At 44.3% G+C, this 14130-nt stretch overlaps 1 protein-coding gene across 4 annotated transcripts in view; it reads left to right on the forward strand.

Moving 5' to 3' along the window:
* The window catches only part of pds5b (PDS5 cohesin associated factor B), a 193336-nt gene that overhangs the window by 85915 nt on the left and 93291 nt on the right, over window positions 1-14130 (forward strand). For all 4 annotated transcript variants that reach the window (XM_080197450.1, XM_080197453.1, XM_080197451.1 and 1 more), the window contains one exon: window positions 8349-8464. In XM_080197450.1, coding sequence (XP_080053576.1) covers window positions 8349-8464 — 116 coding nt within the window. The remainder of the gene's footprint in view (window positions 1-8348; window positions 8465-14130) is intronic.

Consider the following 14130-nt stretch of genomic DNA (forward strand, 5'->3'; position numbering starts at 1 on the left):
TGTTGACAGAGAAAGAAATGGTCAACTCTTGAAGGATAAGAAAGAGATTAAGGGCAGGGTTAAAATGTATGTCTGTAAATGCTTGGAATATAGTGAACTAAATTGGAGAACTAGAAGCCGAAATTGCTCTGGGGGATATGACATAGTACCATTGACAGAAATGTTGCTGAAGCCAGAACAAGACTGGATGCTTAACATCCTGGATTATAAGGTTTTTAGTAGGAACAGGATGGGTAAAAAGGGACGATGTAGCTGTCTTCGCGAAAAATCGTATCATTGTCTTGAACACGGTGCAGTCCTTCAATTAAAATCTATCTGGTTGGAGGTGAGAAATAGGAAGAGAGCGTTGACCTTGTTTGGTATTTATTTTGACCTCCAAATAGTGGGGAAGAAATAGAACAGAGCATTTGTAGGCAGATTATGGAAACCTGCAAGACAAGAAAGGTTGTGATAGTTGAGGGATTTCAGTCACCTTAAGGTAGACTGGGGAAAGCGTAGAGTGTGGGGAACAGAAGGGGAGAAATTCCCGCAGTGTGTGCAGGAGAACTTTCTGGAACAGTATATTTCCAGTCGTACCAGAGAAGAAGCTGTGCTGAATCTCGTCCTAGGAAATCAGGCAGGCCAGGTGGAGAACATCTGGAGTGGGGGAATAGTTGGGAATTACTGATCATAACATAATGTTTAATATTAAACTGGAAAAGGATAAAAGTCAGTCATTAACTAAGATCTTAGACTGTAAAAGGGCCAATTTTAGAGGTCTAAAGGTTGAATTGAACTTGAAATTGAAAGTTGATTGGAAATGCATTTTGGTGGATAAAGCAGTGGATGAAAAATGTGAGACTTTCAAAGGAGATGAAGAGGGTGAAAGCTAGGTACGTACCCATGAGAAATAAATAGGGGGTATCCAAAGCTGGATGACTGAGGATCGTGATGAGAGAATAAGGAAGAAAAGAGACATTTGGTACACGTTGGAATAATGATAGCAATAGAAATGAGGAAGAATAGCTCAAATTCAGGAGAGAGGCCGAGGCTAAGAGGAAGCATGAGGAAAGAATGTCAGGCTGTGCTAAAACATATTAATGGTTAAAGATTGGTAAAGGGTACAATGGGGCACATAAGTAGGGAAACTGCTTATTGAAGTGGAGGGTATGATTATGGGACCAAATGAGTACTTCGCTTCTGCCTTTTCAAATTTAAAAGATGGTGGCAATGGCCTAGTTGAAAATGTGAGTATTGAGCAATGTAGTGATAGATGAAGAAGAGGTGCTAAAAGGTCTGGCAGTAGAGTTGCCAGGCTCAGATGGCCCAAATTGCTGTAAGCAAGCAAATTACGGAGCCATTGACAGAAATTTTCCAGGCCCCTCTGAACACAGGATTAGCCCTGGCAGACTGAAGATTGTAAAATTGATGCTGTCCTTTAAGAAAAGGACAAAGAGTAGTTTGGGAAATTACAAATCTGTTGACTTGATATCGGTAGTGGGCAATCTATGCAAAATCTCAATCATCTGCAGGGACCTGAATGAAAATGATTTGAAAGTTATTATCTTGCTTTATCATTTGTGATCATTTTAAGTTCTGTTAGACTTGATGCTCCTAAAATTGTCGGTCATTAAGCCTGAGACCGCTATTAATTTCACCCCGTCCCCAGAATTTTATCTGCCCAAATGCCTGCTCTGACCCAAGCCCCTCGTTCTCAAGTCTAACAGAACTTTCCATTATCATTTGTGCTAATATTTTCATTCAGATCTCTGAGAGATTGGGATTTTGCATTATAGAATCACAGAATTGTTGCAAACTACCTTTTCAAAGTCCTTGAATGTGTTGCCACCTCCCAATATGTGCCCATCTTCCTCACGGCTCCATGTTTGAATCCCATAAGTTATGTTTCTGCACCAAAATTACTCTTGCCTAAAAAACAAATAGCATGCTATTTGCAAAGACTTCTGTCCCAGCTTTTGGACAATTACATTTAGCATCTAGTTGTCTTAAGAATCTATTCTTTGGCCCATTATATAACACATTTTGGCTTCAGTCTTTGCCACTAATTCCATTCCCTAGTTACTGAATGTATGTATGTTTCTCTCAGGAAACTTCCTGAGGCTGATTTCATGTTTCACTCTGAAATTAGCCCAATCACATCTCCATGTCATCATTAAGACTGTCTATTTCTATTGCCCGACTCTGTCCATCACACTTCAACCTCTGACCAAACCCTTGCCCATACTTTTATTAGACTTGACTATTCCAACAGCTCTTGGCTTGTCTCGCGGCCTCAGACATAAGCTTATGTAAAACTCTACTTCCCATGTTCTTATTTGCACTGACTCCCATTCGCCCATTACTCTTGTAATCTTTGGCCTGCATTAGCTATGTATTCTTGTTTATATTCTCATCCTTGATTTCCAGTCCCTCATGGCCTTGCCCTTCTTCTGCCTTTAACTTCCTCCAGTCTTAAACCCTCCTATCTGAACTCCTTTAATTCTGTCATGAGCATCCTTGATTTTAATTGCTGCACCATTAATTGTGCTTTTAAGTTGCTTGAGCCCTGAGCTCTGGAATTCCTTCCAGAAACCCCTCCAACACTTGCTCTCGTGTCTTTTAAAACACTCCATAAAATCTACCTGTTTGACCAGATTTTGGTCATATGTCCTAATTTTATCTTTAGTGGTTTGGTATCTAATTACATTTTGTAACACTCCTGCGACGTGTCTTGGGTTGTTTCATTATGTTAGAGGTGCTCTATAAATCCAAGTTATGGTGCTTGTTTATGAGCCTCCAACTTGGTACACGTGTTTACCAAGTGTAACAGGCAACAAGTATGGTTTTAGCTGGGCTTCAACAAGCGTACAAGTTGAGTCCATTAATGGAGGAAATTAGCCAGGAGTCACACCGAGAGGTCTGCAAAAGAGAGTCAAAAAGGCAGTGACTCTGTATTAAGAATCATAATGAATGAGTTAGGAATTCAGATGAACAAAAAGTGATAAACATAAATGGGCAGAGAAACAGGTACAACAAGAATCATGGAATTAAATTGCACAAGTCTCAGCGTATGTGTGTTGGTACCAGCTCTTCAATGGGAGTTGTCTACTTTAGTACCATGGTTTTTCTTTATATCCTTTAATATTCTGGTCATTGGGGTTAAGTGCTACCCTTGTGAGATGTGGGAGATCCGTGACGCTTCCAGTGTTTCAGACGACTACACCTGCAGGAAGTGCACCCAATTGCAGTTCCTTACAGATCACATGGATAGGTAGGAGTAACAGTTGGATGCACTCAGGAGCATGAGGTGGTGGAAAGCATCATAGATAGGAGCTTTAGAGACGTGGTCACGCCCAAGGTGCAGGCAGATAGATGGGTGACTGCTAGAAGGAGCAGGCAGTCAGTGCAGGAATCCTCTGTGGCTTTGGGTGGTCTACTCCTCTAACAAGTATACCACTTTGAATACTGTTTTTGGGGCGGGGGGGGGCGGGGGCTGGTGGTGGTGGTGGTCTGTTAGGAGGCAGCGGCGCCATGGCTGGATCTGTTGAGCAGGGAGGGACAAAGAGCACTAGAACAATTGTTTTAGGGGACTCTATAGTTGGGGTACAGGTAGGCATTTCTGTGGATGTGAAGGAGACTCCAGGATGGTATGTTGCCTCCCTGGTGCCAGGGTCCAGGATGTCTCTGAATGGGCAGAAAGCATTGAAGGGAGATGGTGAACAGCCAGAGGTCGTGGTACTAACGACATAGATAGGAAGAGTGATGAGGTCCTGCAGCAGCAGTTAGGTAGAAAGTTTAAAAAAAAGACAGGACCTCTAGAGTTGTAATCTCAGGATTACTCCCTGTGCCACACACTTGAGGCTAGAAATAGTGCAGCTCAATGCATGGCTAAACAGCTGGTGTAGGAAGGAGTGTTTCAGATATCTGGACTATTGGGGCCTCTTCCGGGGCAGTCAGGACCTGTACAAGACGGACGGGTTGCATCTAAATTAAAAGGGCATAAATCTTCTGGCTGGGAGGTTTACTAGTGTCACGGGAGGATTTAATGAGTTAGGTAGGGGTGTGGGAACCAAAGTAAAGGTGAATTAGCTGAAGGGGAACTGGAGAGTAGGGTCAGTAAGGCTCAGAGCAGGCAGGGTGTGGTTGCTAATCATACACTTTAGTCTATCAGATCCTGTAACAGGTGAGGCAGATGAATTTAGAGCTTGGATTAGTACTAGGAACTATGATGTTGCCATTAGAGACTTGGTTCAGAAAGGACAGGATTCCAGGATACAGATGTTTCAGGCAAGTTAGAGGGGGATGTAAGAGGGGTGGGGGAGTTGCACTACTGATTAAGGAGAATATCACAGCTATACTGGGGAACAACACCTTGGAGGTGCATACAGAGAGGCATTATGGGTAGAGCTCAGGAATAGGAATGTTGGGGGTTTGCTACAAGCCACCCAATAGCCTGTGGGAAATAGAGGAACAGATACGTAGGCAGATTTTGGCAAGATATAAAAGTAACATGGTTGTCGTGGTGGGAGATTTTAACTTCCCTTATACTGACTGGGACTCACTCAGTGCTTGGTGTGGATGGGGCAGAGTTTGTTGAGGAGCATCCAGGAAGGCTGCTTGAAACAGTATGTAGATAGTTCAACTAGGGAAGGGGCCATACTGGACCTGGCATTAGGAATGAGCCTGGCCAGGTGGTTGATGTTTCAGTAGGGGAGCAATTTGGGAACAGTGACCATAATTCAGTAAGCTTTAAGGTACTGATGGATAATGGTAAGTGTAGTCTTCGAGTTAAGATGCTAAGTTGGGGGAAGGCTAATTACAACAATATTAGGCAGGATCTGAAGAATGTAGATTGGGGGTAGATGGTTGAGGGCAAATCAACATCTGGCATGTGGGAGGCTTTCAAATGTAAGCTGATAGGGTTTCAGGACCGACACATTCCTGTAAGGATGAAGGATAAATATGGCAAGTTTTGGGAACCTTGGATAACGAGAGATATTGTGAGCCTAGTCAAAGAGAAAAGGGAAGCATTTGTCAAAGCTGGGAGGCTGGGAACACACGAAGCAAGTGTGGAATACGAGGAAAGCAAAAAGAAATTTGAACAAAGATGGAGGGCTAAAAGGGGTCACGCGAAAACATGGGACAGCAGAAATAAGGAAGGTCCTAAGGCTTTTTTATACATATGTAAAGAGCAAGAGGCTCACCAGGGAGAGGGTTGGCCCACTTGAGGACAGTGGAGAGAATCTGTGATGGGGCTAGAGAAAATGGGTGAGGTATTAAATGAGTACTTTGTGTCAGTATTCACCAAAGAGAAGGAATTAGTGCAAGATGAGCCTGGGAAAGGGTGAGTAGTTAGAGTCATGCTGAGATCAAAAAGGAGGGGGTATTGGAGTTGAGAAATATTAAGGTAGACAAGTCCCCAGGGCCTGATGGGATATAGCCCAGAATACTGAGAGGCAAGGGAGGAAATTGCTGAGGCCTTGAGAGAAATCTTTGTATCCTCACTGGCTACAGGGGAGGTCCCAGAGTATTGGAAAATAGCCAGTGTTGTTCCTTTGTTTCAGAAGGGTAGCAAGGATAATCCAGGTAATTACAAGCCGGTGAGCCTTACATCAGTGGTAGGGAAATTATTGGAGAGGATTCTTCGAGACAGGATTTATTGGAAATAAGTGGACGTATGAGTGAGAGGCGGCATGGTTTTGTGAAGGGGAGGTCGTGTCTCAGTAACTTGATCAAATTTTTTTTGAGGAAGAAATGAAAATGATTAATGAGGATAGGGCAGTGGATATTGTCTACATAGACTTCAGTAAGGCCTTTGACAAGATCCCTCATGGCAGACTGGTGCAGAACACAAAGTTGCATGGGATCAGAATTGTCTCAGTCATAGAAGACAAACGGTAGTGGTGGAAGGGTGTGTTTCTGAATGGAGAGCTATGACAAGTGCCATTTCTCAGGGCTCAGTGCTGGGATCTTTACTATTGTTAATATATATAAATGATTTGGAGGAAAATGTAACTGGCTTGATTAGTAAATTTGTGGGTGACACAAAGGTTGGTGGATTTGCGGATAGCATGAGGACCATCAGAGGATAGAGCAGGATATAGATCGATTGGAGTCTTGGGTGGAACGAAAGCAGATGGAGGTTTAATCCAGACAAATGTGAGTTAATGCATTTTGGAAGATCTAATACAAATAGGAAATATGCATTAAATGGCACAACCCTTAAGAGTATTGATCGGCAGAGGGATCTGGGTGTCCAAATACACAGATCACTATAAGCGGCCAAGCAGGTGGAGAAGGTAGTCAAGAAAGCAAACGGCACGCTTGCCTTTGGCAGGGGAATTGAGTTTAAAATTTGTCAAGTCATGTTGCAGCTTTATAAAACCTTTTAGTTGGGCTGCAATTGGAATATTGCGTTCGATTCTGGTCACCACACTACCAGAAGGGGGAAAGCTTTGGAGAGGGTACAACAAAGATTTACCAGGATGTTGCCTGATTTGAAGGCATTAGCTACGAGGAGAAATTGGAGAAACTTGGTTTGTTCTCACTGTAATGACAAAGGTTGAGGGGCGACCTGATAGAAGTCTACAAGATTGAGAGGTATGGATAGAATGGATAGCCAGAAGCTTTTCCCCAGGGTGGAAGAGTCAATTACTAGGGGCATAGGTGTAAGGTGCGAAGACAAAGGAGATGTACGGGACAGGTTTTTTACACAGTGGTGGTGGGTGCCTGGAACTTTCTGCTGGGGGAGATAGTGGAAGTAAATTCAACAGTGACTTTTAAGGGCATTTTGACAAATACATGAACAGGATGAGAATGGAGGGATATGGTCCTTGGAAGGGTAGGACGTTTTAGTTGAGCCAGGCAGCATGGTTGGTGCAGGCTTGGAGGGCCGAAGAGCCTGTTCCTGTACTATGTTGTTCTTTGTCCATATTCTTTTCAAATTCTCTTCAATTCTATTTTTAAATCGTCTTGTTCTCTTGCTCACTTTTGTGATTATGTTTTCAGTTGATACTCTTTGAAAATCTCCCATCTAGCTTTCTGACTCACTATTGATCTGTCAAACAGTAGAAACAATTTTACACTCTACTTCCAAATACCTTTTTATATAAAGACTTCAAGGAATGTTAGAGGATCTCATTTTACATCCTATGGTAGTATTTAGCTAAAAGTAAAAGGATTGTTGTTTAAAAGCAATGTGTTAATTCAACAGCAATACATGTTTGTCAACGTGTGTATTTGAGGTTTTTACCCTTTTTTTTTAAGTTTTAGTGTCACAAGAATGCTTTCATTAACACAGCAATGAAGTCACTGAAAATCCTGTAATTACCATAATGAGTTTTCTTTCTCTACATTGGACATTAGAAATTGTAGTTAAAGACTTTAAAAACAAAATTGCATTTAGAAGTACCATCCACGTTGTGGAAGTAGTTGGGATGGGTTTTGTATTTCCTTTAAGAAACTGAGATAAATGTATTCAAGAAAGATCATCAAACACCAAATTCATTATTAGAACATCTCTCTGATGTCTCCAATGTTGCCAAGGCTTTGGGTGTTTCTCCTTGCTTTTCCTGTAATCCATCAGTTAGCTAATCTTTACTTTTTAAACCCAAATTTTGGCAGCATTTCCTTTTTTAAAAAAAACATTGTCCGTAAATAGTGGAAACCTCCAGTGTTAATTTGCATAAATGACCTGACATTCAAGATGTGGAAGTGACATCATGTCAGGAGATGTTGTTTTCAGCCAAGCAAATTTGTCTTTTTCGATTTTGTTTATTGGATTTGAGTGTTGCTGGCAAGGCCAGCATTTATTGCCCGTGAGGAATGATGAGCCATCGTCTTGAACTGTTACAGTTCATGTGGTATAAGTACACCCTCGATGCTGTTGGGAGGGAGAATTTTGACCCAGTGACATAGTTCCAAGGCAAGACGGTGTACAACTTGGAAGAGGATTTGCAGGCCCATGCATGTGTTGCCATATTCTTCTTCGTGGAAGACGTGTTGGGAGAAAAGTAGTTTGTATCCTATATAAATGCATGCCTCAGAGTTTATGGTAGTAAGGGACAGATTGTGACATTGGAATGGACACTGAATTGCATCTTCATTTCATTGTCCCATTACTACTCTCTGTAACTTTGTTGCATTTGGCTGTTTTCCCTTGTACAGTGCAATGGAAGATCACCATTACTTTATTTGAATGTTGTGAGCACTAATGGGGACTGTAACAACTGCTTAACAGAAACAAATGTTAAAACTGAATTTGGGGAATCGGCTTTAACAATACATTATACTGCCAGCATTAAATGCGAGAGTTAGTAGATGAAGATTGTGCCTGACCATTGAAGTTCTCTTAATTCTCAATTTCATAGAGCAATGATAATGAAGAACGCTTAGCAGTTGTTAAGCTGCTGGCAAAAATGTTTGGAGCAAAAGATTCAGAGCTGGCATCCCAGAACAAACCACTGTGGCAGTGTTATTTGGGAAGGTAGGTTTCTTTTTGTCTCTCCGACATTATAGCAATGACTGCACTTAAAGAATATCATGAGCTGTAAAGAACTTTGGATTTCCTGAAGTAAATGCCCATTTTTTCTTTAAGGTAACTTCAGGTTTAAAAAATACAAATGTGGTTTTTCAGTTTTGTATACATAGGATCACTTTATGAAAGCAAGGGGATCATTTTTCAATGTTGGTTGCTCTGCACAGTAGCGTGTGCAGCTTTGGGTATTGTGTTCTTGAAGGGCGATTGGATGCATAGGAAAGATGCAACTTGGGTTTCCTAAGGTGATTCAGGGATGTTGATTTATTTCTGTGCTGAAATTGCTCCATTAGCCATCCAACGCACGCAAGTGGCGAACTCCCTCCTCAATAATCTACTGATAAATCTGTACCCATATTTTAAAAATGGCCTGATATAGCCCTGATTCTGCCATTATTGTCAAACCAAGTGATTCATTTTAGTCGGAGAAATTTGAATGCGGATTACAGGGTCAACGACAGGGTTCTGAGGAATGTGGAGAAACAGAGATATTGGGGTTCACATCCATAGATCTCTGAAGGTTGCCACTTAAGTGGATAGAGCTGTGAAGAAGGCCTATAGCGTGTTAGCGTTTATTAACAGAGGGTTTGAGTTTAAGAGTCATGGGGTTATGCTGCAACTGTACAGGACCTTGGTGAGACCACATTTGGAATATTGTGTGCAGTTCTGGTCACCTCACTATAAGAAGGATGTGGAAACATTGGAGAGAGTGCAGAGGAGATTTACTAGGATGCTGCCTGGTTTGGAGGGTAGGCCTTGAGGAAAAGTTGAGGGAGCTGGGGCTTTTTAGAGCAGTGGAGGATGAGAGGCGACTTAATAGAGGTTTATAACATGATGAGGGGGATAGATAGAGTGGACGTTCAGAGGCTACTTCCTTGGGTGGATGTAGCTGTTACTAGGGGGCATAACAATAAGGTTCATGGTGGTAGACAGAGGAGGGATGTCCGAGGTGGGTTCTTTACTCGGAGGGTGGTTGCGGTATGGAACGGATTGCCTGTTGTGATAGTGGAGTCGGACATTTTAGGAACTTTCAAGTGGTTATTGGATAGGCACGTGAAGCTTGCCAGAATGATAGGGAGTGGGATAGCTTGATCTTGGTTTCGGACAAAGCTCGGCACAGCATCGAGGGCCGAAGGGCCTGTATTGTGCTGTACTGTTCTATGTTCTAAGGATGCAGGAGGGTGTACCAGAAGAAACATCAGCTGTACTGAAAAATGAGGTGTCAACCAGATGAAGCTACAACACAGCACTGCATGCATGCCGAACAGTATTAGCAACATAATATAGACAGAATTAAGTGATCCCACAACCAACTGATCAGATCTAAGCTCTGAAGTCCTGCCACATCCAGCCTTGAATGGTGGTGGACAATTAAACAACTCACTGGAGGATGAAGAGACTCCATATGTATTCCTGCCTCTGATGGGGGAGCCAAGCACATCCTGGTTCAAGATGGTTCTAATGCTTCAGCTTCATCTTTTGCACTGAAGTGCTAAGTGGATGACCTCCTGAGATCCCCAGTGTTACACGTGCCATTCTTTAGCCAATTTGATTCACATGATCTCAAGAAATGGCTGAAGACACATACTGCAAAGCCCATAGATCCTAACAACATTCTGGCAATAGTGTTGAAGACTTCTCCAGGACCAGCCACATACCGAGCCAAGCTGTTGCAACAGTGGCATTTACTGGGCAGTGTGGAAAATTGCCTATATGCCCTGTCCACAAAAAGCAGGATGGATCCAAATCAGCAAATCACTGCTTGCTATCAAATGGCACTTGCTCACTGACGCTCAATTTGGGTTTCACCAGGGCCACACAGCTCCTGAACTCAGAGCTGAACTTTGGTGAAGTGAATGATTGCACTTGACCTCAATGCAGTATTTGACTAAGTATGGCATAAAGGAGTCTAATACAATAGAAATCAATGGGAACTGGGGAAAACACCACTGGGTGAAGTCCTACCTTGCACGAAGAAGATGATTGTGGTTGATGAAGATCAATCATCTCAGCTCCAGGACACCACTGCAGCAGTTCCTCAGGGTAGTATCCGAGGCCCAACAATCTTCAATTGATTTAATCAGTGATGTTTGCTCCACCATAACATCAGACACGGGTGAAGTTCATGTCCAGCCCAATACATAACTCTCAAATATAGAAACAGTCCATATTTGTCTGTAACAGTGATGTGGAGATGCTGGCTCACCTGAGGAAGGAGCAGTGCTCCGAAAGCTTGTGGTTCCAAATAAACCTGTTGGACTTTAACCTGATGTTGTGAGACTTCTTACATATGTAACAAGACCTGGGCAATATTCAGGCTTAGGCTAATATGTGGCAAGCAGCTTTCATGCCACGAGTACCAAGCAATGACATCTCCAAGAAGACAGAACCTAACCAACTCTCGCTAACATTCTGTGGCATTATTGTTGCTGAAGGCCCAACTACCAACATCCTGGGGGTTACCATTGCCAAAAAATCAGACTGGACTTGCTATATTAACATTGTGGCTTTAAGAGCAGATCAGAGGCTGGGAATTTTGTGGTGAGTAACTCGCCTCCTGACTCCACGAAGGGTGTCCACCATCTCCAAAGCACAAGTTGATAGTGTGATGGAATTTGCGTGGATAATTGCAATTCCAACTATAGCCAACAACCTCAACACCATCTAGGACAAAGCATCTGGCTTCATTGGCACATCTCCTGTTAGTTAGGTGAGGGGATTGTCAGGAAGGGGGAGTGGCGGGTATAAAAAGAAGGCAGTGATAGACAGCGGGCAGCATTGGGAGCGGGCAGCGGAGTGAGTGGGGAGCTGAGTGAGAGTTATAAGGGCTTTGGCTCGCTGGGCTTAGGCGAGAGCAGGCTTAGAGAAGGTGAGTTGCAGTTTCTATCTTTCCCGGGTTGTGTTTCGACGCATACAAACCCAAGGGAGGTTGGGACATGGCAGGGGCTATGGGGAGGGACATAAGCTGTGTTAGGTGCCACATGTGGGAGTTCTTGGAGGCATCACGTCTCCCGAGGGTCCACATCTGTGTTAAGTGTTTAGAGTTGCAGCGGTTAAGGGCCCGGGTCAGGCAACTAGAGGGGCGTAGAGAGGATGCGTTTCTGGTCAGGGAAAATGAAGAGTTAATGGCTAGGAACCATGAGCAAGAGGAGGTCCCAGGGGCTGAGGAGCAGGATGGGTGGACAACTGTCAAGAGGAATAGTCCTGGTCCTCAGACCTCCCCAGTGACTACCCAAGGTTCATCGACAGGGGCACAAAAGGATAGTCAGGTGGGTCAGAATAACTCAGAGGGACAGAAGGGGGCTGGCAATGTGATATTGGTAGGGGATGGGAAGGTCAAAGGAATCGACAGGAGGTTCTGTGGGCAGAGGCGTGACTCCAGGATGGTGGTCTGCCTCCCTGGAGCAGGGGTACAGGACATAACGGAAAGGATGGAGGGAATTTTGAAAGGGGAGGGGACCCAGGCAGAGGTAATAATACACGCAGGGGAGAGGGACGTAGGAAGGCGGAATAGGGCAGATGTACGTAGGCAATTTATGGAGTTGGGGTCCAAACTGAAGAGCAGGACCTCCAGGGTGGCATTCTGTGGGCTGCTGCCTAGTACCGGTAGGGCTAGGAATAACGAGATCATGCAGCTGAATGCATGGCTGAGGGATTGGTGCAAGGTAGAGGGCTTCACTTTTGTAGACCACTGGGAGGTATTTGTGAGAGAAGGGCAACTGTCTAGGAGGGATGGGGAGAATTTGAATGGGAGAGGGACAAATGTCTTAGCAGAGAGGTTAGCTGGAGTGTTTAGCCAGGGTTTCAACTAATGGGGGGGGGGGATGTGACTGCTCAGTAAACACTGGGGTTGGGAGGGAGTTGGGTGATAGGGTAGGTTTGGGTGAAAGGAAAATTAGCAGGGAGAAGGAGGTTCTGAGAGGCACTGGTGGGTTGGACTGCGTCTGTTTCAATGCGAGGAGTGTGACGGGTAAGACGGATGAGCTTAGGGCCTTGATGTTTGTGAGGAAGTTAGATGTCGTGGCAGTAACGGAGATGTGGTTACGTGAAGGGCAGGATTGGCAGCTGAATGTTCCTGGGTATAAGTATTTTAGGTGTGACAGGAGAGTTGAAGAGAGGTGGTGGGGTGGTGTTGTTAGTAAAGGAGCACATCACAGCAGTGCAGAAGGAGGACAATATGGAGGAGTTGGGGATTGAGTCTCTGTGTGGGTGGAGTTGAGGAATAAAAAGGGAGAGATTACGATGCTAGGGGTATACTATAGGTCACCCAACAGCTTGAGGTCAGTGGAGGAAGGTATTTGCAGAGACATTTTAGATAGGTGCAGAAAGAATAAGGTGGTTGTAGTGGGTGACTTTAACCTTCCTGGAGTAGAGTGGAAGGTGCCTAGAGCTAGGGGTACGGAGGGAAAGGAGTTTGTAAAGTGTGTGTTGGAAGGGTCCCTAGAGCAGTACGTAACTAGCCCAACTAGGGAGGGGGCTATACTGGATTTAGTGCTGGGAAATGGGCCAGGGCAGGTGGCTGAGGTTGAGGTAGGCGAACATGTGGCTAACAGTGACCACAAGTCCGTCTACTTTTAGGATAAAAATGGAAAGGGATGAGTGCCGGCCGAAGGGGAGGGTTCTGAACTGGGGGAAGGCGAGCTATAGTTGGATTAGGAGGGAGCTGAAGGACACTGGGAGAGGTGGTTAGCTGGCAAGTCCATGGTTGGTAAGTGGGAGGTTTTTAAGGGCAAACTGAAAATGTTGCAGGAGAGGCACGTGCCAGTAAAGAGGAAGGATGGGAAAGGCAGGACTAGGGAGCCGTGGATAGAAGGGGGTATAGAAGACTTGGTCAGGAAGAAGAGGGAGGCATATGTTAGGTCGAAACAACTGGGAATGGAGAGTGCGCTGGAGGAATATAGAGAGAGTAGGGGGGAGTTAGAAGGGCGAAAAAGGGGCATGAAATGGCCTTGGCTGAAAGGATTAAGGAAAATCCAAAAGCATTTTACTCTTTTATATTAGGAGCAAGAGAGTGGTTAGAGGGAAAATTGGTCCTCTTGGGGACAAGGGAGGAGAGCTATGTATCGAGACTGAGGGAATGGGGGAGATCCTGAGTGAATACTTTGCGTCAGTATTCACGAAGGAGAAGGGATTGGTGTCGTGTAGTGTCTTGGAGGGAGCTGTAGATCAGTGGAAGGAAATATCCATTACGAGGGAGGAAGTGCTAAGGTTTTTAGGTAGCATTAAAACGGATAAAGCTCCGGGGCCTGATGGTATTTATCCCAGGCTGCTTAGGGAGGTGAAAGATGAAATTGCTGGGCCTCTGACGCAAATCTTTGTCCCTTCTTTGGACGCAGGTGAGGTCCCAGAAGACTGGAGGGTAGCTAATGTTGTACCGCTGTTTAAAAAGGGTAGTAGGGTTAATCCTGGTAATTATAGACCAGTGAGTTTGACATCGGTGGTAGGAAAATTATTAGAAAAAATCCTTAGGGATAGGATGTATGAGCATTTGGAGCGTTGCGATCTGATTAGGGATACGCAACATGGCTTTGTTCGGGGGAGGTCTTGCCTTACGAATCTGGTGGAATTCTTCGAGGAGGTGACAAAAACGGTTGACGGTGGGTGAGCCGCTGATG

The sequence above is a fragment of the Carcharhinus amblyrhynchos genome, chromosome 10 (genome assembly GCF_965287045.1).
Source record: "Carcharhinus amblyrhynchos chromosome 10, sCarAmb.v2.hapA, whole genome shotgun sequence".
Taxonomy (NCBI): Eukaryota; Metazoa; Chordata; class Chondrichthyes; order Carcharhiniformes; family Carcharhinidae; genus Carcharhinus; species Carcharhinus amblyrhynchos.